This window comes from Grammomys surdaster, unplaced genomic scaffold (assembly GCF_004785775.1).
Source record: "Grammomys surdaster isolate TR1022 unplaced genomic scaffold, NIH_TR_1.0 136, whole genome shotgun sequence".
Lineage (NCBI taxonomy): Eukaryota > Metazoa > Chordata > Mammalia > Rodentia > Muridae > Grammomys > Grammomys surdaster.
In genome coordinates this window covers 14940086-14962878 of record NW_021604594.1, presented here as the reverse complement: position 1 = coordinate 14962878, position 22793 = coordinate 14940086, and the positions used below count along the sequence as shown (strand labels likewise).

At 42.9% G+C, this 22793-nt stretch overlaps 1 protein-coding gene across 1 annotated transcript in view; it reads right to left on the bottom strand.

Annotated features, from left to right (window-relative positions):
* Lrp2 (LDL receptor related protein 2) overlaps positions 1 to 22793 on the bottom strand; it is a 160544-nt gene that overhangs the window by 106273 nt on the left and 31478 nt on the right. The window contains exons 2-9 of the mRNA XM_028762987.1: positions 21724 to 21831; positions 19939 to 20061; positions 17858 to 17974; positions 6378 to 6488; positions 5932 to 6045; positions 3777 to 3893; positions 1798 to 1947; positions 493 to 612 (exon numbers count right to left, since the gene is read on the bottom strand). Coding sequence (XP_028618820.1) covers positions 493 to 612; positions 1798 to 1947; positions 3777 to 3893; positions 5932 to 6045; positions 6378 to 6488; positions 17858 to 17974; positions 19939 to 20061; positions 21724 to 21831 — 960 coding nt within the window. The remainder of the gene's footprint in view (positions 1 to 492; positions 613 to 1797; positions 1948 to 3776; positions 3894 to 5931; positions 6046 to 6377; positions 6489 to 17857; positions 17975 to 19938; positions 20062 to 21723; positions 21832 to 22793) is intronic.

The following is a 22793-nucleotide window of genomic DNA, read 5'->3' as shown; positions in this document are numbered from 1 at the left end:
TCCCAGAGACTGAGTCACCAACCAGGCAGCACACACAGCCTGGTCTGACTCCCCCCCCCCACACACACACACACACACACCTCCTTCGGCACATATGTAGCAGGGTCTGCCTGGTCAGGCCTCAGAGGGAGAAGATGCACTTAATCCTCCAGAGACTTGAGGCCCCAGGGAAGGGGAGGGGGAGCATCCTCTCAAAGGCAAGGGGGAAGAGGAATAGGGTGAGGAACTGTGGGAGAGGGGACCGAGGCAAAGGCTGAAGTGTATACAAATAAAATAATTACAAAATAAAACATATAGCCAGCACAGCCAGATCCTATGAATATTTCAGACAGAAAAAAAGTCAAGGGTGAACAGGTCCCTCTCACTAGTCAACTCCATGCCCTAGCTTGTCACCTCACAAAAGCCTCAGGGCTAGAATCACCCAGGTTTCAGAGTTTGTAGTTTCTTTAGTATGCTTTGATGGAACCCTCGGCCTTCCAAGCTGACACTTACCAATGCAAGTACGGCTGTCATTGCTGTTGATAATATGACTTGGCGGGCAGAAGCATTCTCCTCCAAATGGCGTCTGATGGCATTGGTACTCACAGTTTAAGATAGAACAGACACCCGTACCTAAACAGAAGGAAAGAAACTGCTAATTGGATGGATCTGGACAAGGCTAGTTTACCTAGTTACTTCCAAACAGAAAAAACCCAATGAGCATGCAGCACAGCAGGAAAACCTGCCACCTCCTGTGATACTATGTAGCAAATGCTTTGTGTTTCTTAAACCTCTTTTTCTTTTAATATTACAACTACTGTTACATGTAGGCATAAAAGGCTACTAACTCGATTCATGAAACATCAGGTCACAAGCTTTGGTAGTTCTGACTGTGACTGGCTTCCAATAGTAGTAGGCTTTCAGGAGATTAGTTTTGTTTGTTTGTTTTTCTGTTAATATCGCTTTTCTAAACTTTGACCACTGATTACATATCATTTGTTTATTCTGAAGCTTTTATACTAAATCTTCCAAATTGAATGGGAGGACTTTTAGATATGACAAGTATTAGGGGCTGGGGTTGGGGGGAAATCCTTGAAGTTAGAATTAATTACATGTGCTCATCTGTGAAATAACCAATTGAGTTTGTGTCCAAATGATGAGATCAAGTTCAAAACTGTCCCCTTTGAGATGTGAGATGTTCTCAGAATTGGGCTGACTGGGGGGAGGGAGACAAAAAGGGTGCCTATATATATACCAGTTTAGTTCGTTACCTATCCTAGGAACCACTGGAAGACAACATATATACCCTAGGAATCAGAAGCTTGTTTTAGTTTATCCAAACAAGACCAGTATAAGATAAGATATCAAATATATATAACAAGCTCAGTGGGTAGGGCATTTGTATAACACTCATAATTCTTTATGTCTGAGCCATAGTACCACAAAATAAAAAGCTCCCATGTTACACTCATCATGATTGTTATTAAAACAAGTTTCTCTGTTGGCACGTACTTTTGTTCCACTCTGGCCTTACCCAAATGACACGCTGCGGTCAATACCTTAGCAAACATACACTTAAAGATGTTCAAATGATAGGGTCTACTCTCCACTATCCTGAAACCGTCTGTGGATTAGCAGGACATGCCAGTGGGCTGGTATAGGCAAGAACTGTCATGAGACATAATTAATGTTTGTCAATGAAGCGACTGAATTGAGGTATTTTGTTGTGCAAATGCCAACTGATACTCTCTGTGTTTGAGAATCTGTTCTAGAAGCATTCTTGTCAGGAAGCAAGCAATATGCAGTTCCCACACTCACCACAGTATCTTCCACTCGTGGCGTTGTTCTCATCCTCTCCTTCTGGACAGTCGGGAACTCCATCACAAACTTTATCAATAGAGATGCATCGTCCAGACCCAGGACACGCCCATTCTCTTGGGTAACACGTATGATGATGTTGGTTACTTTCTGAAAGGGAAGGAAAGAGAGTTATGAGCCACCCTAGAGATTTGACACTCTTCATAATCCATGGTTAAAAGGAGATACGGGCCAGGTAAGAAACAAACATTCAAACAACCTATCTGTTGGAATAAAGGCTACTACCAGCCTTTTTATTGAGATCCTATATGATCAAATTAAACTATTTAAATGCCACATTTTCTGAATGTGGCAGCCAACAAACATTGGTAATCAAAGGAAAATTATAAGTCGAAAATGGTGTTCCTCTGGAATACCAAAACCTAAAACCAGTGGATTTTCCCCAGTAAGAGTCACCCTTCTGTCTGGAACTGAGCAATGAGAGTTACCTGCTGTATAGAGTGGACATTAGGTATCCAAGAACTGTTGGGAGAGTCTGCTAGTGACAGTGGCAGAGTGTATACCAAGGGCAATTGTAGGACAGTGAAAGCCAGCCTGGTTTCTGGTTGTGCACAGGCTATAAACTGCCAGAGACCCCAGGCATTTCACCACGCTCCCAGACTCCAGGCTCCCGTCACAAGGCTGCAGCCCTCCATAGATTTGTGTCCTTTAGTCACGTAGGGCAACATCCCTACTAGCCCCTTCACAGGTAGAGGGCGTGACTACAGGTCACACAGCCTCAAGTCAGATCTCCATATTAATGAGATACCTAAAGGCCAGAAGGGCTTAGCCAATTAAGCATTCCTTCCCAGACGCTCCTCTCTGCAAAAGGTATTTAATCTCAGGCCTGCCCTGAGATACGTTGGTATGGTTACTCATCTACTTTCTGCCATGACAATAAACATCTTAAGACCATGGACTGTTTCTTTTCATCTGGATCCGCCATGGGGAAGAGTGGATCCGCCTACAGAACCTCTGTCTAATCTCCAGCAGGAGACCTCTCTGTGTTCCCAGCCACGGAGACCACCAACCCAAGCCAAGCAAGCTCCTTCAACCAAACCAAGGACTCTCCTCCCCACAGGGTGCAGCAGAAGCTTCTCCTTTCTCTCCACTTCGGCAGTGGGTCAAATCTAGCTCGTACACCCCCACTTCGTTCTCGGCTCTTTTGCAGCTCCCATCGGTGCCTGGAGGCCCAAGAGGCTGAGAACCAGACAGTAAAGGGGCTGGCTTTTGGCCCAGAGACCCCCCAGCCAACTCTAGCATCCCCTGGGGACCTCAGATTGTGCTCCCCACCCCCAGAGCAGGGTCCCATGGTTTCCATAGCCAGCATGGGGAGAGTGCAGTCAAACTTCCCACTCCTCTGTCTCCCCAGTGGTCCTAGCCCTGTGGCAGAGCAGACATGTCCATCTCAAATGACAATTGGATAGGAAGTCACCTGTACCTCCCCATCCTGAGTTCCATCTCCATGCTCCCAGTGGATCCCAGCCTTCAGTGACTCAAACTGGAAACTCACAGACAACCATAGGCTAAGGCGTTTTTAAACTGCCTTTCCCTCTTTCCCCTGGTTTATGACTTTTACATCCTAAAAACAAGTAGTCTTGAAGGAAAAAGAAAGGTGGGGCTGGAGCGATGGCTCTGTGGCTGCTCTTCCAGAGGTCATGAGTTCAATTCCCAGAAACCCCATGGTGTCTCACAACCATCTATAATGGGTTGTGATGCCCTCTTCTGTCAGGAAATGTACAGGAAGACTGAGCTCTCATATACATAAGTAAATAAATCCTTTTTCTTTCTTTTTTTTTTTTTTTAAAGAAAGGCAGTTTACTTAATGATGGGAAAGAGAGGGTTTATCAATTGATGTTGCAGCTGGGTTCTAGAGGGGTCGCCTCCTAATCTCTAAGGGAGGAAAATGATTCTAGGTAGGAATCTCCTCTAGTCCTTACCACATCCATCCTCATCACCAGAATCCTGGCAGTCATCATCTCCATCACAAACCCAGTTCTGGTTAATGCACTGGCCATTGGAGCAAGTGAACTGGTGGCCTCCGCAGGTGTCATAGTCTGGAAGAGAGCAATAGAGCACCGTAGGTGGAGGTATTGTTTCCCTAATTGGTTCTTGATTGTGTCAATAAAAAAGGCAGTAGCCAATCGCTGGGCAAAGGGGGAAAGGTGGGACTTGGGGGAGGGGAGGAGACAAAAACAAGGATTCTGAGCTGGCAGTGGAGCAGTGGAAGCAACAGGCATGTAGGTATCAGGGCACCGATAGTTTGTAGCCTCCACCAGCAGTGGAAGCCAAGGAGGATGGGACAGGATACTTTTTTTTTGCACAGCCATTGAGTTATCTGACTAGTTTTAAAATATTAAGGCTGTCTGGTGTTTTTCATCTTCTGCAAATAAGGTGGGCAGGAGAGAGGGCATAGCCAGGGCAGTCATTGGTGGCTTGGCGGAGTTAGATGTGGGGTGGTTGGCTAAGGGATAGCAATAGCACCTCCTGGCTTTCATGGGAAAAGGGTCAGCTGGCAATTGGTGGAGCTGAGTGAGGCAGGTGGGCAGCTGCTGACCACAGAGCCTAGCTGGGAGCACAGGAAGCGTATTCGAGAAAGAGCAAGCGTGTTTTTAAAATTACACGCAACATGAGCACTACACAGGCACAGTCCCTGGGGGAAAACAAAGTGTTCATTCCGCCCGCGTTGCATTCCTAGAACTGAAGCTTCTGCATCCTTTTGAGCATTAGTATCGTGACAAAGAAAAGGAAGAGGAGGAGGAGGAAAGAGGAAAAGAAAGAAAAAGAAGAAACATTGTAACTATTATCTGCACCAAAACACTCCAAGTCACCCACTCTGTGATGCCTCAATCTTTTTAATTTACTCACTGAAATAATGTCCAGGTTCTAAGACCTAGATCCCAAAAAAACAGGGAGATAGGGCACCAGCCAATCAAAGCAGGAGAGAAGGCAAATGGCCCCAGGAAGCTGGTGAGTCATGGGAGCTGATAAAACTCTTATCATGATGTTTTCTAACTTTATAATATTCCAGAAGAGGAAGTTCGGAGTCCAGCTACGACACAGGCCTGTTTCTTGGGTCAGAAGGAAAGGTGTCGACAATGAAGTCATTCACAGCAACCATAGGAACTCCCCGGCCTTCAAACTTTAATGCAATAGGAATTTCAAAACTGGAGCTAGAACACTGTTATCAGGAAACTCTTTTCCCTCAAGTTTTACTGTCAAGATCAGAGTCTTCAGCGTGCGGTGGTGGGGAACACCTTTAATCCCAGCCCTTGAGAGGCAGAAGAAAGTGGATCTCTGAGTTCAAGACCAGCCTGGTCTACAGAGTGAGTTCCAGGACAGCCAGGGCTACACAGAGAAATCCTGCCTCGAAAAAACAAAAATAAAAAAAAAATCAAAAGATCAGAATCCTGTGATATATTGTGACATTGTCAAAAAGGATGTAGAGAAGAATGCAAGCTGACTATTAGCAACTCTTCACCTCTCCTATGATCCCTGGAGGATAAAGGAATGCAGGTCAAGCCATACTAATAAGGTTGGAACAGTAACTCTTCCATTAACCTTTGGCTTCTGCCAAACAGAGACTTCGAGACCAAAAAAAAAAAGTGTGGATTGCTGTCTATATGCAGGTGAGAGCAGGCAAAATATAAGGCTAGAGTCTGTGATTGGGCAGTGCAAAAGGAAGGCAGCGCTAAGAGTTTCAGAGAGAGGGGACAAGACAAAGAGGAGACAAGGACAGAGAAAGATGGAGGAAGAGGAAGAGGACAAACCGGATCCACATGGCTTGAAATAGCCACAGTTAGCTATGAATATCATAGAAGAGCAATAGAGGTGAGCATTTGTCAGATTTGTCAGATATAGGTGGGCAGTTTGTATCAATATCAACGGGCTGTGAGTTCACTGTGTGAGCGTTTTGTGGGTTGAGAATTTACTGTTATAAATCTGACTGACCGCCGCGTGGTGATAGCTGACATAGTGTGGATTGTTGTTTAATTATCATACGCAACAAGTGGCATGTTAGTATTTGGGAGAGGAAGAAGTACCCCTCCTTTATCACATCATATCACATGACCCGGCGTAAGGAAATCACCGTACTGCAATTGTGCTCATCGCTGTTATCTTCACAGTCATTGTCGTGGTCACAGACATAGGCACGAAGGATACACTCTCCACTGCCACATTCGAATTCTCTTTGAGAACACAGCGTAGCTGGGACACACAGTTGAGACGAGAAAGAAAATGAGATCATTTCAGTTCAGTTGTCACCATCTGATTTCATCGGCAGATCCTGCCACATACTTTAAAAGTGACTTATCAGGCACTGGGGTGCTGATGCAACCAGTCCTTGGGGAATAGAAAGGGCTCAAGTTGTAGCTTCTACCAAAATCCATGGTGTCAATACTCCCAGTGGTGGTTGATTTCTAACAACTAATATGGATTCAGTGGACACGGGCTTGGGAAGAGATGTATCCATTTGTCCCTCCCAAGTCAATATAAGCCAGCATCAACTTCCCACCACCCTTTTCATGGATATGACTTACTGCAGTTAGCTTCATCAGAAGAGTCTCTGCAGTCAATTTTGTGGTCACACTTCTGACTCGTGTTATAGCAGGCTCCATTGGCACAAGCAAGTTGATCACATGTTGGATAATCTGTTTAAGAAAAAAAAATAGCAAGCCAACCTTAAATAAAGGCATCCCTTTTAATGAGATACTGCCATATGCTACACACTGAATATGAGATGGTCCCTGACCTCCTGGAGACAGAATGAGAGAAAGGTGCATTAATCAAATAATGACACACACAGTAAGTGGCGTATGAATATGGAAATCTCCAAACCTTCACCATGGGAAGATGTGGGAGCCAAGAGATAGCTCCTAAAAGAGGTAATTTTTGAGATAAAAGCTGAAGAATTAGAAAATATATAATGATTCAAAATCGAACTTCCTCATGTACAATACAAATCACATTCTAGAAACTCATATACAGTTTATACATGTTCTGGGAAGTGAAGGGCCACTCCTCTCATTGGAGGGGAAGGGAGCAAGCCTAAATGTCAGACCTTGGCCAAGGGCAGAGAAAATAGCCAGTGGGTATTTACTCAACATGCTTGCTCTGTCACCGTATATGAATAACTACCACACAGAGCAGAGGGTTCTAAGAAAACAACCGCTTTGAAAAGCATAATTGCTCCCCAAGCACAAATCACTGCCATCCCTTGGTATCCATGGAGACTTTATCTAAAATAATGTGGGTTTGTGCATAACCTGTACCTATCCTCCCCTACAACTCACAGATCTTTAGATTGCTTATGATTCCTCATATAATGCAAATGCCTGCAAACACGTCACACTGTTCTTCAGAGTGACAACAAAGGGAAAGGCTCTACCTTCAGCACAGATGTCTTCCATCTTGAAATTAGCTGAATCCACAAATGAACACACACACACACACACCCTCAAGATTAACTAGATGCTCAACCTGGTTTTCTGAGTCACAGAAGAAAATCAGACTGTCTAATAGAGGGAGGGCATGGTATATGTCTGCCATGTGTCTCCGCATTTGAACACGTATCCTTTATGACACACATCTGATTTGCTTCTCACATAATGACATCCTTTTAGCTCATGGATCCTGCCTTACTTCTCAGGATCTTGGAATCAGGAATTAGAACAACACTCAGTGTACTGGAAAAAAAAATTGCTTACGCTTAACCAGGAAAGGTAGCTCAGAACTGTCACTTCAGGAAGCTGAGGCAAGAGAATTATTTTAAGTTAAAGAAAAAAAGTCTGACCTACACAGTGAGTTCTAGGCCAGCCTGAGACACACTGTGAAACTCTGACTCAAAAAATGGGAGGTGGGCTGGAGAGATGACTCAGTGTTTAAGAGCTCATCAAGAGGTCCTATGTTCAATTCCCAGCAACTACATGGTAGCTCATGACCATCCACAATGGGATCTAATGCCCTCTCCTGGTGTGAAGACAGAGTGTGTGTGTGTGTGTGTGTGTGTGTGTGTGTGTGTGTGTGTGTGTACTGTTTTTTTAAAAACAGGGAAGATGAAGGGAAAAGAGAGAAACAAGAGGAAGAAAGAGAAAGAACAGGACGCTATGGCTATTGAGTTACCACCGGCAGCTATGGAGTTAAATGTTGTTTTGTTTCTGCTTTACTTTTGTTACTGTTTGTTTCACTTTGTGGTAGAGTCTTGCTATGTAGACTAGGCTAGTCCATCCTCAACTCATGATCCTCCTGCTTCATTTGCCGTAGTGTTGGGATTATAAGCATGTGGCATCACTTCTGACTTAATATTTCTTATATAGTCCTTCACATCAGTGTGGTCTGATTGTCTTTCTCACTGAGGATTATTTTCCCAGTAATTCTCTGGTTGTCTTCAGATCTATTTTTAATCAAGGAAAAGGCAAATTTCGAAGTGAGGATAGCACATTCCCAGCCTGAAGCTAAAATTGTACTGAAGAACCCAACTTGAGGTTCTACAAGCTTACTAAGATACGCCATATAATTCTTTGGATGGTCCTATCAAGCAAAAGCTAGGTTCCTTGCTAAACTGATTCGCCTTGTGCCAGTATTAAAGATAACCAACCTCCCGATTAGCTTTCTTCCAGTTTTCTATAGTAAATGAATAGGCCTACATCCTCAGCTTCCAGCAGTTCAAAAGTGGGCCTGTAAGTATCCTTGCATATTTCAATTTCCAAAGTTACATGCAGCCACTCAGTCACATGACTTCAACAGAAGGTGCTTTACTAGGGACCTTAGTGGCTTTAACATAAAATGAAAGTGTCCTAGGTGCCAGCAGCTCACTGAAGTGAATGAGCATGCCCTTCATACTTTATATGGGAAATGGACAGCCACAGGGGGTGGACAGCTACAAGACACACTTCTTGTGCTCTAGGGAAGACTAGGAAAGGTTATATAACCTGAAGCCTTTGTAAGAACAAAGATTCCTCCTCCCCACTATGCAGCAGGTGTCTTGGTGACTGTCATGTGTACCTACAACTATGTAAAGGACATCTTGGGGCCCAAGAGCTAGAAGGATCCAAACTCTAACAAAATGTGGTCCACCAATATTTCCAGAAATAGATTATTGGTGGAACAAAGGCCAAAGTACCCATGAGTCAACATGTGATCATGTCCAGTACTCAGTGTCTGAGCGTATCGCTTTGAAAAAGTATTCTAAAAGCAAACAAACAAAATGGGGTGGGGACATTGGAAAGATGGCTCCACAGTTAAGAGCACTGGCTGATTTTCCAGAGAACTTGGGCTCAATAACCAACACCTACTCAGTACCAACATGGCAGCTCATAATTGTCTGCAACTCCAGTTGCAGGGGATAAAATAGCCTCAGCACAGACATACATGCAGGCAAACAATAATGCATATAAAATAAAAATAAATTAAAAAAAATAAACAGTAAAAAAAGATTGGAGAACACACCGGACCCTTGTCCAAAAGAATTCGGAAGAACAAAGAAAAGTTGTGTGGTTAGGCTGTCAGGTGACACTGTCTGCTCGCTCTCTGGGGGCTTCTACTTCTGAAAACTGTAAGGTGGAACATCAAAATACAGGGCATTTTAAAATAGCTAGCTAAAAATTTCAATTTGTTCTGATCTTAATTTTGCAATAGCCCCAAACTGAATTCATCCATAGGCCAGTGTTCTTTGTTATGAAGATGCTACACTTCACAAAAGTGCCTTTAATGGGCCACACGACTGTTTATTAATTCTGCCTTCCAGAGCTGTACAAGTCCAGGTGAGATCCTCACTCAATTCCCTCCCCATCACCCACCCCACACCATTCGCCAGATAGCTCCAGGAGTCAGTTATCTAGCCTTCTGAGAGCAGCATCAAGCTGAGAAAGCCAGCCCTCTGTCACAGATAAGTCACCTGTCAGGGGAAAAATTTATTTGGGTTTGGTCTGTGGCTACCACATTTAAGGTGACTGTTATGACTAGGAAGGATCTGGAATCAATGTGCTGGGCAGGGCTCTTGTTTTCGACAACCATAAAACTTAAAGAAGAGTTAAAGCAGCATTCTCTGACAAGGCTCTTTCCCGGCAGCTAACAGGGCCAGCTTGATGTCATCAAGGTGATATCAGGATGGCCAGAGGTCAGCTCTCCCAGTGAGGAGCAAACAGCTGTTGTCTCCATCTATGCCGATAATGAATCTCTCTCAAACAAAAGAGGACAGGTCTCAACTCCAAACTCTACACACCTTCTGGCCTTTTTTTGCATACAGATAACTTGTGGTGCATCCTCCTTCAGATATATTCACCCAAAAGAAACAGTTCCAAATTTCCCTTGCTGAAAATGTTAAGGGATTTCAAGCTAATCTAAGAACAGGAAGTCATAATCAGGTGAGTTTCCCATTGGGCAATACATTTGGCAAGCCTGCACCTAACCTTACATTGTTTTAACCGCGGAGCAAAGCCACCCAATGACTGTGGCGTCTGGCAGAATTGTCATGCAGAGAAAGTGAAATTTGAGGGAGAAATAACACCTCTGAGCACCAGCTTCGTCCTGAGCCTTGTTCAGGGGCCAATTAACTAAGACAAAATTGTCACACACTCTCACATTACACACTTCTCCATTTCCTCCTGTCCTCATGGAGTGACTTGTTCTTCCATGTTGACATCTGCCACAAAATACACACACAACACTATGCTCCCTTTTTATTGATTTGGTTTTGTGCAAGAAACTTTCATGCTATAGTTCTATTTACGTAATCAAGGAGGGGGGGTCCAGGATTGATGGCACCCACAGAGGCTGGCAGATCTAGGAGTCCAGCTTGGTCTATTTAGGTCTATTTGGGTTTTAGTGTTCTCTCTCTCTCTCTCTCTCTCTCTCTCTCTCTCTCTCTCTCTCTCTCTCTCTCTCTCTCTCCCCCTTCTCCTCCCTCCCTCCCTCCCTTTTTCTTCTTCTTCCTTCCTTCCCTTTCTTTCTCTTTTTCTTTCCTTTCTTTTTCTATCTGTAGCACTGGCTGTCCTGGAAGCCTTGCAGGACAGCAAGGGCTAAAAAGTAAAGTGAGCCTGCCCCAAACAAAACAAGAATTAGGGAGGAAGTCATCTGAATAGAGCGGAGTATCTCTGAACCTCTAAGAGTGGAATCATTTACTCCAGAGAAAACCCAGCTCTAAGCCTCCATTCCTCATTATCAGAGTTCTATAAAAACAGAAAAGAATGCACAGGGCCTTAGACCCTGAGTCTGAGGCAGAGGCAGGTAGGAGAGTTGAGGTCAGCCTGATCTACATGGTGAATTTCAGGTCAGCCAAGGCACAGAGACCCTGTGGAAAAAAGAAAGGAAGGAAAGGAAGGGAGGGAGAGATAGAGGGAGCACAGTAGGACAAACTAATTATAAAAACAAGGCATCTTCAGTGCATATCTAAACTAAAAACTAAAGCTCATTGGGAAATGGTGACACATCCTTTAATCTCAGCACTCAGAAGGCAATGTCTCAGAGTTCTGTAGGTCACCTTGGTCTACAGAGTTCCAGGGCAGCCAGTGCTACAGATAGAAAAAGAAAGGAAAGAAAGAGAGAAAGAAAGGGAAGGAAGGAAGAAGAAGAAAAAGGGAGGGAGGAAGGGAGGGAGGGAGGAGAAGGGAGAGAAAGAGAGAGAGAGAGAGAAAGAGAGAGAGAGAGAGAGAGAGAGAGAGAGAGAGAGAGAACACTAAAACCCAAGATCACAGAGCAAATAAGAAGTTACTGATCCACAAATGCAGCCAGATACCTAGTTCTTCCAAGATCTTCCAAAGTCATTCTTTTACTTAATGTCTTGTACTCTGTTCTCAAACAGGATGACCCAAGGGATGTAATGATTTACCAGAAAAAATTTACTAGTTTGACTAGAAAATCCAACTCTCGTCAGGAATACAACCCATAAAGCTAAATAAGCAAATATCATCCACAACAATATATTGAAAACTAGGTCCCAAAAACAGGTTAAGGAGTCAACGTACATGAATTTTTTTCCATCCACATAAGGTGAACACCTTTTTCCATTTTATAGATGAGGAGCCTGAAGCACTCAAGAGGTTGAGGAATGTCACATAGTTGGTAAACTGGAGAGCCAGAATTCAAATTCAAACAGTCTGGTTCACCAGGCTTCCAAGTCAATAGGCAAAAAAAGAAAAATTACAAAAGAAGGATCATGAATGGAATGGTAACAGAAAAAAAAAAAATTCAAATCCCAATATCCAGCAGGATGCAAGTTCAAGGCCAGTCTGGGCCAAAGTGAATTTCAGATTAGCCTGGGCTATAGAGTGAGGCAGACCAAAGGAAGGGAGGCAAGGAGGGAGGAAGGGAAGAAGGGAGGGAGGGGGGAGGGAGGGAGGGAGGAAAATAAGGAAGGAGGGAAAAGGCAATGAAGTTTCTTTCTCTCAACTTCCCAGAAAGTTGAGACCCACTCCACAGTCTTTAACCACATAGCATGTTCTGTAAAGATGTCAATTTGATATGTAAAGCAGGTCTGAAGGCCCCACCTAGCATCTAGACACACATCATCTAGTGTGCAGTGACCTGAGATTAGACTCAGACACGTGCCTGAGAAGAAGCCCTCCTTCCACCTACACACAAACAAACCTGCAACACAAGATCCAATACAGGAGCAAATGGTCCAGAGAACAAAAGAACAAAATGCCCTCATAGGACATGTGCACAAATGTTAACATACGCCATAATTAGTGGCACTGTTCCAGTATAGGAGTTACAGGGCTGCGTATTGTCAGAGCTAACCAACACCTTGGTCCTATTCCTAGCTCCTCCTCAGGCTTATTTTCAGTGTCAAGCTGAACCTCAGGATTGTAAAACTAATATAATAAATAATAATTCTTTCATACCACAAGTATCAAGGCACTTTAGATGGCACTATGTAATAAAACCCCTGCTCTTGTGGAATTCTCATTCTGTCTGAGGCAGTGGAAGAACAGACACCAACACAAATGCTGTCTACAATAAATAGAGCAATGTACACACAAAAAAAATTATGGAAAAAGAGCGGGATAAAACAGCAATAACTCCTTAATAAGATAAGATTTGAACAAGAAGTGTTAGGTATAACAAAATGTTGGTGACTGGGGGAATTGAGTGTTCCTGGAAGGTGGATTCGCTGCAGGCAAGTAGAGCTATACAGTGATACCAGAGAGAAAAAGGGAGGGGGGGACTTTGTTGTGACAGGGGATAGAGAAATTGGGCAACAGCTAACTGTGATCTTAAAATTTTTATAAAGATTAGAGATATTTATAAAGTTCTTGTTTGAAGTATACTAAATAAGAGATTTAATTTTTTTTTCCTCAAATTTCAGGACTTAGAATGCTGGCTCAGCCTGAGAATGCTAAGCAGGTACAACTGTACTGTGATATGTGTGCCAGGGTCACCTGAGCAAGGCTCATTGGACAGCCTATTGTGAACTCAGGCTGAGGAACAGTGCGTTCTTCTCGAGAGCCTTCACGGTCCAGAGTGACTCGAACTGTCTTCATTACCCGCTTCCCACTGCGGCCCCAGCTGGAGATTCCGCAGTTAGAAAAAAATGTTTAAATTCTGAACAGAAAGTCAATAGAAATGAACCGTCAGGGACAAAGCAACCCCAGTTGCAGGCAGACCAAATACCTCTGCTTAGGAGCAAGAAAGCCTCCATTGTAACAGGGATTTTTTACTCTTTCTTTAGCATTCCTAAGTAACAAAAGAGAGGGCTGCGAACCCACAATAATTAGCGATAGTTTTACTCACACCAAAATCGTTCCTATCTGGTGCTCAATAAAACAAAAATAATCTTTTTTTACCTCCCTGAAAACGGCTACTATTTTTGAGCAACCGAAAAGTCACTTCAGTATATTAAATGAATGGCCTATAATTGGTGCATTGTTCTGATGTTTATCTAAGACTCTGCATGAGTGGTTTTGCTTGATGCTAATCCCATTACAAGTAAAATGGACTGGAGTTTTGAATCTTTCTGGTTCCTTTTTAAAAAAAGAAATGGGCAAGCTGTTTAATATCAGATGCCATTTTACAGATGAGTAATAAAACACCAGTGTGTGTGGTGGAGGGGGAGGCTATAACTATTTCAATGCTTTTAACATAAGTAGACATATTTATCAATGTGTAGAATAATCAAAAGGACCTGAGGCATATGAAAATATAGCAGGCAAAAAGGCCAGAGGCATTAGGTAGTTCTTATGTCATAGGAAATTTGTGTTGGTAGGGAAGGGTGCAGGAGGCCTAGCTTCAAATTCAAGGTCCTCCTGCCACAGCCTCCCTAGCTCTGGGGTCACAAACATGTCTCTCCAATGCCTATCTCTTACTTGACTTTACAGATGATCCAGTTATTGGAACCTTAACTGTTTTGTCTTCCTCCCATCCGTTGTCTACCTTCTCTACCTCCTGAGGAATATTCCTGCACATTCTTCGTTCTGGAAAGGAATTCCTGGAATGGATACAAGGTGTTCTGTCTCGGAGAGCAATGCATTGGCTTTAGAAACTTAAAAGGCTAGGGATCATGACACAGGTCTGGTCTCTTTGGCACAGCTACAAATAACAGAGCCAAGCTCCTTGTCTTCAAATACTAGGAAAATAGATTCTCTGGAGCTTTCCCTACATCTGCTACTATCTGTGAGTGATTTCTAGGTATCTGACAGATCCAGACCCATTTTCTTATTTCTAAGAAAAGGGGAACAAAAGTCATCACCATAAGTTCATTTTGGGTTTGCCCACAAGCAATGGCTCCTGGGCAGAAGAATTGAAGAAAAAAAGGAGGGGGGGATTTAAGTTTCTTCTCCCTTAACCTTTGATCACACTAACGCAACTAGCAGCTGCTATGGATCCAAACTCATGTTTAAGACACCTAAGTGTCACTGATGAAACGGATCTCAGCAAGGACTCTCACCAGCCACTGACATCACAGGCATAGAGACAGCTTGACACACAGCACACTCTAGAGAGGACTGTCACTTTGCTGTAACACTCCCTTCCTGAAGGGTCCAGGCATCTATTCGTTCTGCCCATCAGTTCATTTCCAACTAGAGCAGCAAGAGGGTGGCTTTGCTCCAGAAGACATCCGACAATGTTTGAAGACATTTGAGATGTCCTGATAGGGACGAACTACTGGCATCTAGTTGATAGACATTTCTGCAGTACATAGAGCAGTCTAGAATTCTCAAATCCTGGTATGACTGATGCCAACATTGACAACATTAGATCCAGCTAATTTTCAGGAGATCCAGGAGACAGAAACAAAAACAAACAAACAAACAAACAAACATGGTGAAGGACAACAAAGGATACAAAGAACCAAATCCAGACTAGAAAATTCTAGGACAGGACTTCCTCCTCGTCCTCCCCGTCCCTTCTCTTTTCCCCATTCCCCCTCCTTCTTCTGAGTTTTGTTTATTTATGTGTAGGAGTATTTGCCTGAAACTTTAAAAAATCTTCCACAGTAAAAAAAAAGAAAAAGACATAAAGAATAACATTTTAAAATACAAACTATTAGCCAGGTGCAGTACTTTTAATCCCAATACTCAGGAGGCAGAGAAGGTGGATTTCTATAAATTCAGGACAGCAAAGCTACATAGTGAGACTTTGTCTCAAAAAAAAAAAAAAAGCTATATACATTTCAAGTCAATAAATTTTATAAACTTTTACTCCTAATGCAAGCCAAAAGTCAGGGATGGTAGTATGTTTATAACCCTAGCACTTTGGAAGACTCAGAGTTCAAGGTCACAGTAAGACTGAGGCCAGTCTGGGATGCATGAGATGCGCCCTTACTGTTGGGCTGTTTTGGAATCCAGACTCCTCTTTTAGAATCCCTGTGGAGCAGGGTGCTTATTACACCAACTTACAGTCTCTGCCAGGTAGCTGGTGAATACCACCAGTTCCTTCTCTGAAGAGACTCAAACACTCTTGTGGTCCCCATGCACACCCATACTGGCACTTTTCTAAACGTATTTTTAAAGATGTTTAACTATGTGTATGCACGTGTGTCTGCAATGGTATGTGTGCAGGTGTACGTGCCCACTAGGTCAGTGGCACCGCATCCCCTGGTACTGGGCTTACAGGCAGTTGTGAGCTGTCTGAAATGGCTGCCGGGAGCAGAAGGTACCATCTTTCCAGCCCCACAACAGATGAAAGCACTAACACGGAAGTACGAAGGTTCCTAATTTCCTGATCTGTGAGAATTTAATACGTAAAAGCAAATACTATTTAACAAAGGAGTCATTGCAAAACTCCTTAAATATGTGAGGTTTACTTAAGGCTTTTTTGTGCATACACCGAAGAGCTCCTGACATGTCTCATTCCTGAAACAGGAATCTCAACTATGGGTCTGTCTCCTTACCTCACCAAGCACCAGCACTGAAAGAAAATCTGCATCTCAAAGACTGATTAAGGTCTGGTGAGATGGCTCAGTAGATAAAGGCACTTGTTGCCAAGCTTAAGGACCTGAGTTTAATCTCCAGAACCCACATGAGAGAACTCACCTCCCCGTACACATGTGGGAGTGTTTGTGTGTGTGTGTGTGTGTGTGTGTGTACAATTAAGAAATTATTTAAAAAATCCTGCCCAGATACTTTATAAAGCTTGGTCCCTCCCCTTCACTCTCTTATTGTGGCTATTCATCATCCTCATATCCTACCAGGTAACCCCCACCCCCATCCCCTCGAAGATCCAAAGCAGTTGTGCTAGCCACACCAGCCTTGGCTACAAGGTACTCACATGGAAATGCTCCATAGACTCTTAGCTGCCTTTTACTCTCTCAAAGTAGCATTCCTTTATTACATTTAGACTAAAGAGCCATTTTTACACATTTGTAAATAAAGGAAAAAGACAGTCCATGGGCTGGTGGCACAAAGCCCTGATGCTCTCATGAAAAATGGGCCTTTTCTCCTGGTAGTGGCCAGACTGAACCGGAAGACAAACTGAGGCCTAGCACAGCGCCTAGACCCTTTGAAGTTTTAGTTCCTTTATTTGCAGGAGACTATTACACCTGCCCTGTTGTCCTAATAGCTGGAATTATAATGCTCAGAATTCACAAAATGCCACAATATGACATATATCACCATTGTGTGGTAAAGAACCTATTGCTTTCTTCACAAAATACAGAGGCCTTACCAGCTCTAAAATTTGACAGTGTCCAGTCAATTATATGTATAATATCCAAAATAAAAAGAAACAGAATGACATTCCTTATCCTCCTGCCTCCACGCTAGGATTACAAGGGTGGACCACCACACTTGGTTCATACAGGACTGGGGATCCAATCCTGGTCATGCTGCATGACACTCGCTTCAACCAGCCAAGTTGCAGCCCCAGCCCAAACTTCTGTGTTTTATACAGGATCTCACTGCATAATCCTGGCCAGCCTAGAACTTGTTATGTAGTTATGTAGACGTGGTGGCTGACCTGGAACTCATAAAGACCTGATTATCTCTGCTTCTGGTTACACCCAGTGCCTACTAGTTTTGTATAAACCTCTTTGCTTTTTTCATATCATATAATGTGGCAGTTTGTTTTGACTGTTATTATTTATACATTGTGCAAAGAGTATTATGATTTATATGTCTTACTTTGTGGCAATCTGTTACAAACTGATCTAAGTAAGTACCATTATACAGAAATACATTTTCAAAATGTAACTATTTTCCAAAGTATTTTCTGGAAAATACGAAGTCCATAAAAAGAAAAACTGATAAATTTTACCTTGAAACTTGACCAAAGCAATTTAATAAAACTATAGATTTTGACCAAAAATGGATGTCATACTCAATTATTCAATAAGCTTGGGGAATTCTGTTAATGTTTAAAAGTTTCTTACTTCAAAAACTTGACATGCTAAGACAGGACAAACAGGATGTCTTGTTAAAAGAGAACTGCTATCAGACCATCACCCCTAATCCACAAAAGAATCTGCCAAGAGCTCTCAACAAGAGGCGTATTGTAGGAATTTCTGTCCATCAACAGATCTAGCAAGTTGATTAAGATGCCAAAGGTGAAACCAAGCACTGTACAAAGACTGAAGCAGACTCACGGCAGTTTCTCTCATCAGAGCCATCGGGGCAGTCGCTGACATGGTCACACCTGTATTCGATCGGAACACACTGACCGTTGGAGCACGTCAGCTGCTGACTTGAGCACGTGGTCCCAGCTGCGAAGAAAAGAGAACATTGTTTACAGTTATTACAAAATATAGGCTAGCCATTGATGTTTACTAAATATGATAATGAAACTGGAAGGGAGGACAAAAACAAGCATCGATTGGATGTTGTACTGCACAGGGACGCATGCAAACGCAAAGGTATTTTGTAATATAATTAGTTATTAACATGTGTCGAGTACAACATAAACTTCAAAGGTATATGATAGTGGGTGAATTAGATAGGGCATTAACCAAAAATTGGTAAGTACATGGGTAGAGAAATAATCTGGTGGCTAAGAGCCCTTGCTGCTCTCGTGAAAGATCCAGAGGTCAATTTCCAGCACCCACATGACAGCTCACAACCACCCATGACTCCTGTTCCACAGGATCCAATGCCCTCTTTTGGCCTCCTTGGGCTTCTGCGTGCACACAGTGCACATAAACTCATGCAGGTAAACACACACACACATTAAATAAGTGAATAAATACCTTTTAAAAAGGAAATGGTAGCAGTGGCTCATAGACACACAGGAAAATACAGCCCTGGTGTCACAGGAATGAGTAATAGCGCATGACTGTACAGTCAGAACATGGAAGGGCAAGGTAGAGGCAAGAGATCAGAGTTCCAGACCAGCCTCAATGACTTTTCAGGGAAAGGGAGATGATAATAGTGTGTGGTGGGGAGAAAGACAGCAAAGGTGATCTTTCTCTCACATAGGAAGAGAATAGACAGGGACAATTCACACACCCTGCTGTGGGTGGGCAGCTAGCTGACCCAAATGGGCAAAAGACTGTTACACAATGAGCACCTAGACAGTATGCACAAAGGCAGAAGGCTATGACCAGGAATGGCGAGCTTTCTGCCCCAAGAACATTTTAAGGACCAGAAGGGAAGGCATGGAAACATCATTGCTATCTCCAAGGAGGCCACTGGAAACCAAATCATGGCTGGCAAAGGGGTTTAATAAGAGGTTTTAAGACAGTATCTCACTCTGTTACCCTGGTTGGCCTGGAAAGCATTTTGTCCAAATGGCCTCTGCTTAAGGTATGTGTGGGCACCCAGCCTCATCTGATCTTTGCAGCAGTATCTAGCCGCAGACTGCTCAGATGCCAAGCACACAATGAATGGAGGAATGGAAAGTATTGCTGAACCTTAGAAAAAGGTTCTGGGGTTGGGCTGGTGAGATGGCTCAGTGGTTAAGAGCACCAACTGCTCTTCACGAGGTCATGAGTTCAAATCCCAGTAACCACATAGTGCTCACAACCATCTGTAATGAGATCTGATACACTCATATGGGTATCTGAAGACGACTACAGTGTACTTTGGGCTAGGCCAGGAGCGAGCAGAGGCAAAGCTGGAGAGGAGAGAAGGGGAGAGAAGAGGGAGAAGGAAAGAGGGGTGGGGGGAAGGCTCTGAGGCAAATCAGCCAGGAACTGGTGAACGAGTGTAGGCAGTGAAAAGAATCAGAAATAACTTTCATGTTCCCAGTGCAGGTTCCAGAGGGACTGTGATTTTTTTTTTCATGTCTATGGATAACATCTTTCCTGCTACTCACAGAAATTTATTTTAATAAAGTGCAGACAAAAAGATCTAAAGGACCTAAGCATAGCTTTGAGTCCTCATCAGCCCACAGAGCCAAGAATGGCAGGACCATCCTAAGATGGGGCTCACTTACTGCCACTATTTTAATTTCATACTTCAATTTAAAGCCTGGCAAGCTAACCAGTTCCAAGCATCAAGGGTCTAAGTCTGTTGTATAGCCACACTTTATATGACCCTGCCTCTGAACCAGATTATCAGCATATCACCAGATAGTTTAAGGTCTAGTTCTGTGTTGATGAAGAATCAGTTCTTTGTGTGTCACCTGTATACAGCAGACTAACTTGAGAGGTCAAAACAAAACAAAAAACAAAAAAAAACAAAAACAAAAAACAAAAAAAAAACAGAAGAAAATCCTGCTCTAAACACTTACGGCAATTTTGCTGTTCATCTGCACCATCAGAACAATCCTTATCCTGGTCACACACCCAGGAGTTAGGGATGCAAGTCCCCTCAGTAGGACACCGGAAAAAGCCTGATCCGCAGGTCCTGTGAGCTGAAACAAAACCAAAGTGGGGAGGGTGGTGGCTTATGCAGGCAGACATCTGCTTGATACAGTACCAGCAGTGCTTGAAGAGATTACACATCAACTCTTGCTAGACGGACGAGGTTGTTAGATCACCCCAGCAATGGCATCCAAACAGGTAATCCCAAACAGAGAATAAAGTAAACATACATGCACACAAATCTAAGACAGAATTACCAAACTCTAATTTATGTAAAAAATAATATAATAATTCACCAGTTTTATGGCTACCTTTCTAGCATCTAATAGTAAAGTGTCACGGTGGATGGAAAACAAGTGAAATTAAAGAGAAACCAAGAATGAAACAACGATTTCCACATTTGCTTGTTTTAGGAATTTTGGTGAGTTTTGAGCCTTAATGTCTGCATCCTAAAAGTGAAGAAAACAATGTGTGCATAAATAAGAGCCATGCAATGCTAGCTGTCATTGTCACAGGCACTGCTGATGTCATAGCCATAGGGCACAGAAGTGTCTGAAGACCTGGAGACTGTCTGTGTATGCCCGCATCCTAGAATATTGTTCGTGCATTCTGCCTCCAGCCCCGACCCCCATTGTTTAAACAGTAAAAGTCCAGAAATCAAAGTGAATTAAAATCGTGTGATCGTGTCCTACAATATGCCAAAACAATAGCTCTGGTCATTCAAAGGACAACTCAGAAAATAAAAAGTATCACCATCAACTAAGGACTAGTCAGAATGCAAATGTTATCAGGCTCTGCCCCCACCACGGAGTGACATCTTGTGGTTCTGCAAGATCCATTTGTGTGTGGAAGTGGGAGAGGCCCCAGACTCTTGTTTTTTTCCTTCATTCCCATTTCAAATGTGTCACTGGAGCATGACTGCTGCTCAACTGTGCCATGGAGTGGCCAAACACTCATGTTGTCTCCTGTCTTCCTGACTGGGATGATAACTCTCGTCTGTTAACCTGTCAGAATGAAGGACTTCACAACCTAGTGACTCATCACCTATGACAAGTCAGAGCAAAGGACTTGAGGGTTAGGGTTGAGGTCAGTGGCTTGAGAGGAGCAATCATGTCACCTGTAAGTGACTCAACTACTGAGACTGTTTCCTAATCTGGAATCTACTCAGAATGTTCTAGCAGTATTATAGCGTTATAGCTGAGAGCTATATGAAGAAATGTGTCAAAACGATTTAAAAGCCCATCGATAACTAAAGTAAATTTCAGGTTTAAAATATTATGTTGTTTTACCTAGATTTCTAATTGCGTAAGCCCAAACTAGCCACTGATATGTTCTTTGTGTTAATTTACAAGTTACTTTTTTTTTATATACAGAGAGGCTCTCCCTATACGTAAACCACAGTAGTTCACATAAAATCTTCTGATTTACAAAATTTCCCAGGGGAATAACCAAGAGACAGTAAATTTTAAGCTTCAGAAAACCAAGTATAAATTCATTCTCAGTAAAGGCTGCAGTCTCAGGCTTACAGCAAGGACCTGGTATAAACAGAGTGTCTCCCTCCAAAGGGTGTAAAACTGATACTAATACCAGCTCAAAAGCCTCAGTCCAGCCCTGGATCTGCCGCTAAAGCACAGCCCTTCTCTCATTACGGCTGAGACCATACAGCATTTATTTATGTCATTCAGAGCATAGCCTGGCTCCTTGTCACTTACGACAGCCAATTTCATCTGTGTCATCCAAACAGTCTCTGGTCCCATCACACCTCCAGGATTCAGGGATACAGTATCCATTGTCACAGCGAAAATTCCCGCTGCCACATTCTGTAATAACAGAAACAGACATTGTTTCAAAATTTAAGCTATTGAGAGACGATGTCTAAAACAATAAACCTTTAAGATATATCAGGACAGGAGACGAGGTGGGGAGGGGAAACCATGATCAGAATGTGAGAAAAATATTTTCAATGAATATTTTCATATTCTATGAAAGAAATACAAGTTAGGGATAAAATAGAAATATCAACTATTTAGAAGCAAAAGAATGCAAATCATGTGTAAAATTAGGAAAGCAATTTCACGCTGATAACATAAAAGACATGTTTGGATGCCTGGAAGGCGGCTATTTTCATATACAGTTGATTAGAGTACACCTTGACATGACCGGTCCCAGGAAGCAATTTGACAGCATGTACCTCGCTGTTTAAAAATGTTTACTCTGCCAGGCATGTGGAATATGCCTTTAATCCCAGCACTTGGGAGAGAGATTTGGGACTTTCACATCTCCTTTTCCTAAGGAATTGATCAAAGGACAAATATTCATCAAGATTTGAAATATTTTCATCACAAAATTATTCATAATAAACTGCAAAATTCCTATCCAATAACAAGAAAATCAGTACTTTTCTTATATCTATGTTTTGGTATAATATTAGGAATCCATGAAAATGTGTTTAACTGCCAGGAAGTGGTGGTGCACACCTTTAATCTCAGCACTTGGGAGGCAGAGGCAGGTGGATTTCTGAGTTCGAGGCCAGCCTGGTCTACAGAGTGAGTTCCAGGACAGCCAGGGCTACACAGAGAAACCCTATCACAAAAAAAAAAAAGAAGAAGAAGAAGAAAAAGAAGAAGGAGGAGAAGGAGGAGGAGGAGGAGGAAGAGGAGGAGAAGGGAGAAGTAGAAAGGAGAAGGGGAAGGGGAAGGAAAGGGAAGAAAGAAAGAAAAAGAAAGAAAGAAAGAAAGAAGGAAGGAAGGAAGGAAGGAAGGAAGGAAGGAAGGAAGGAAGG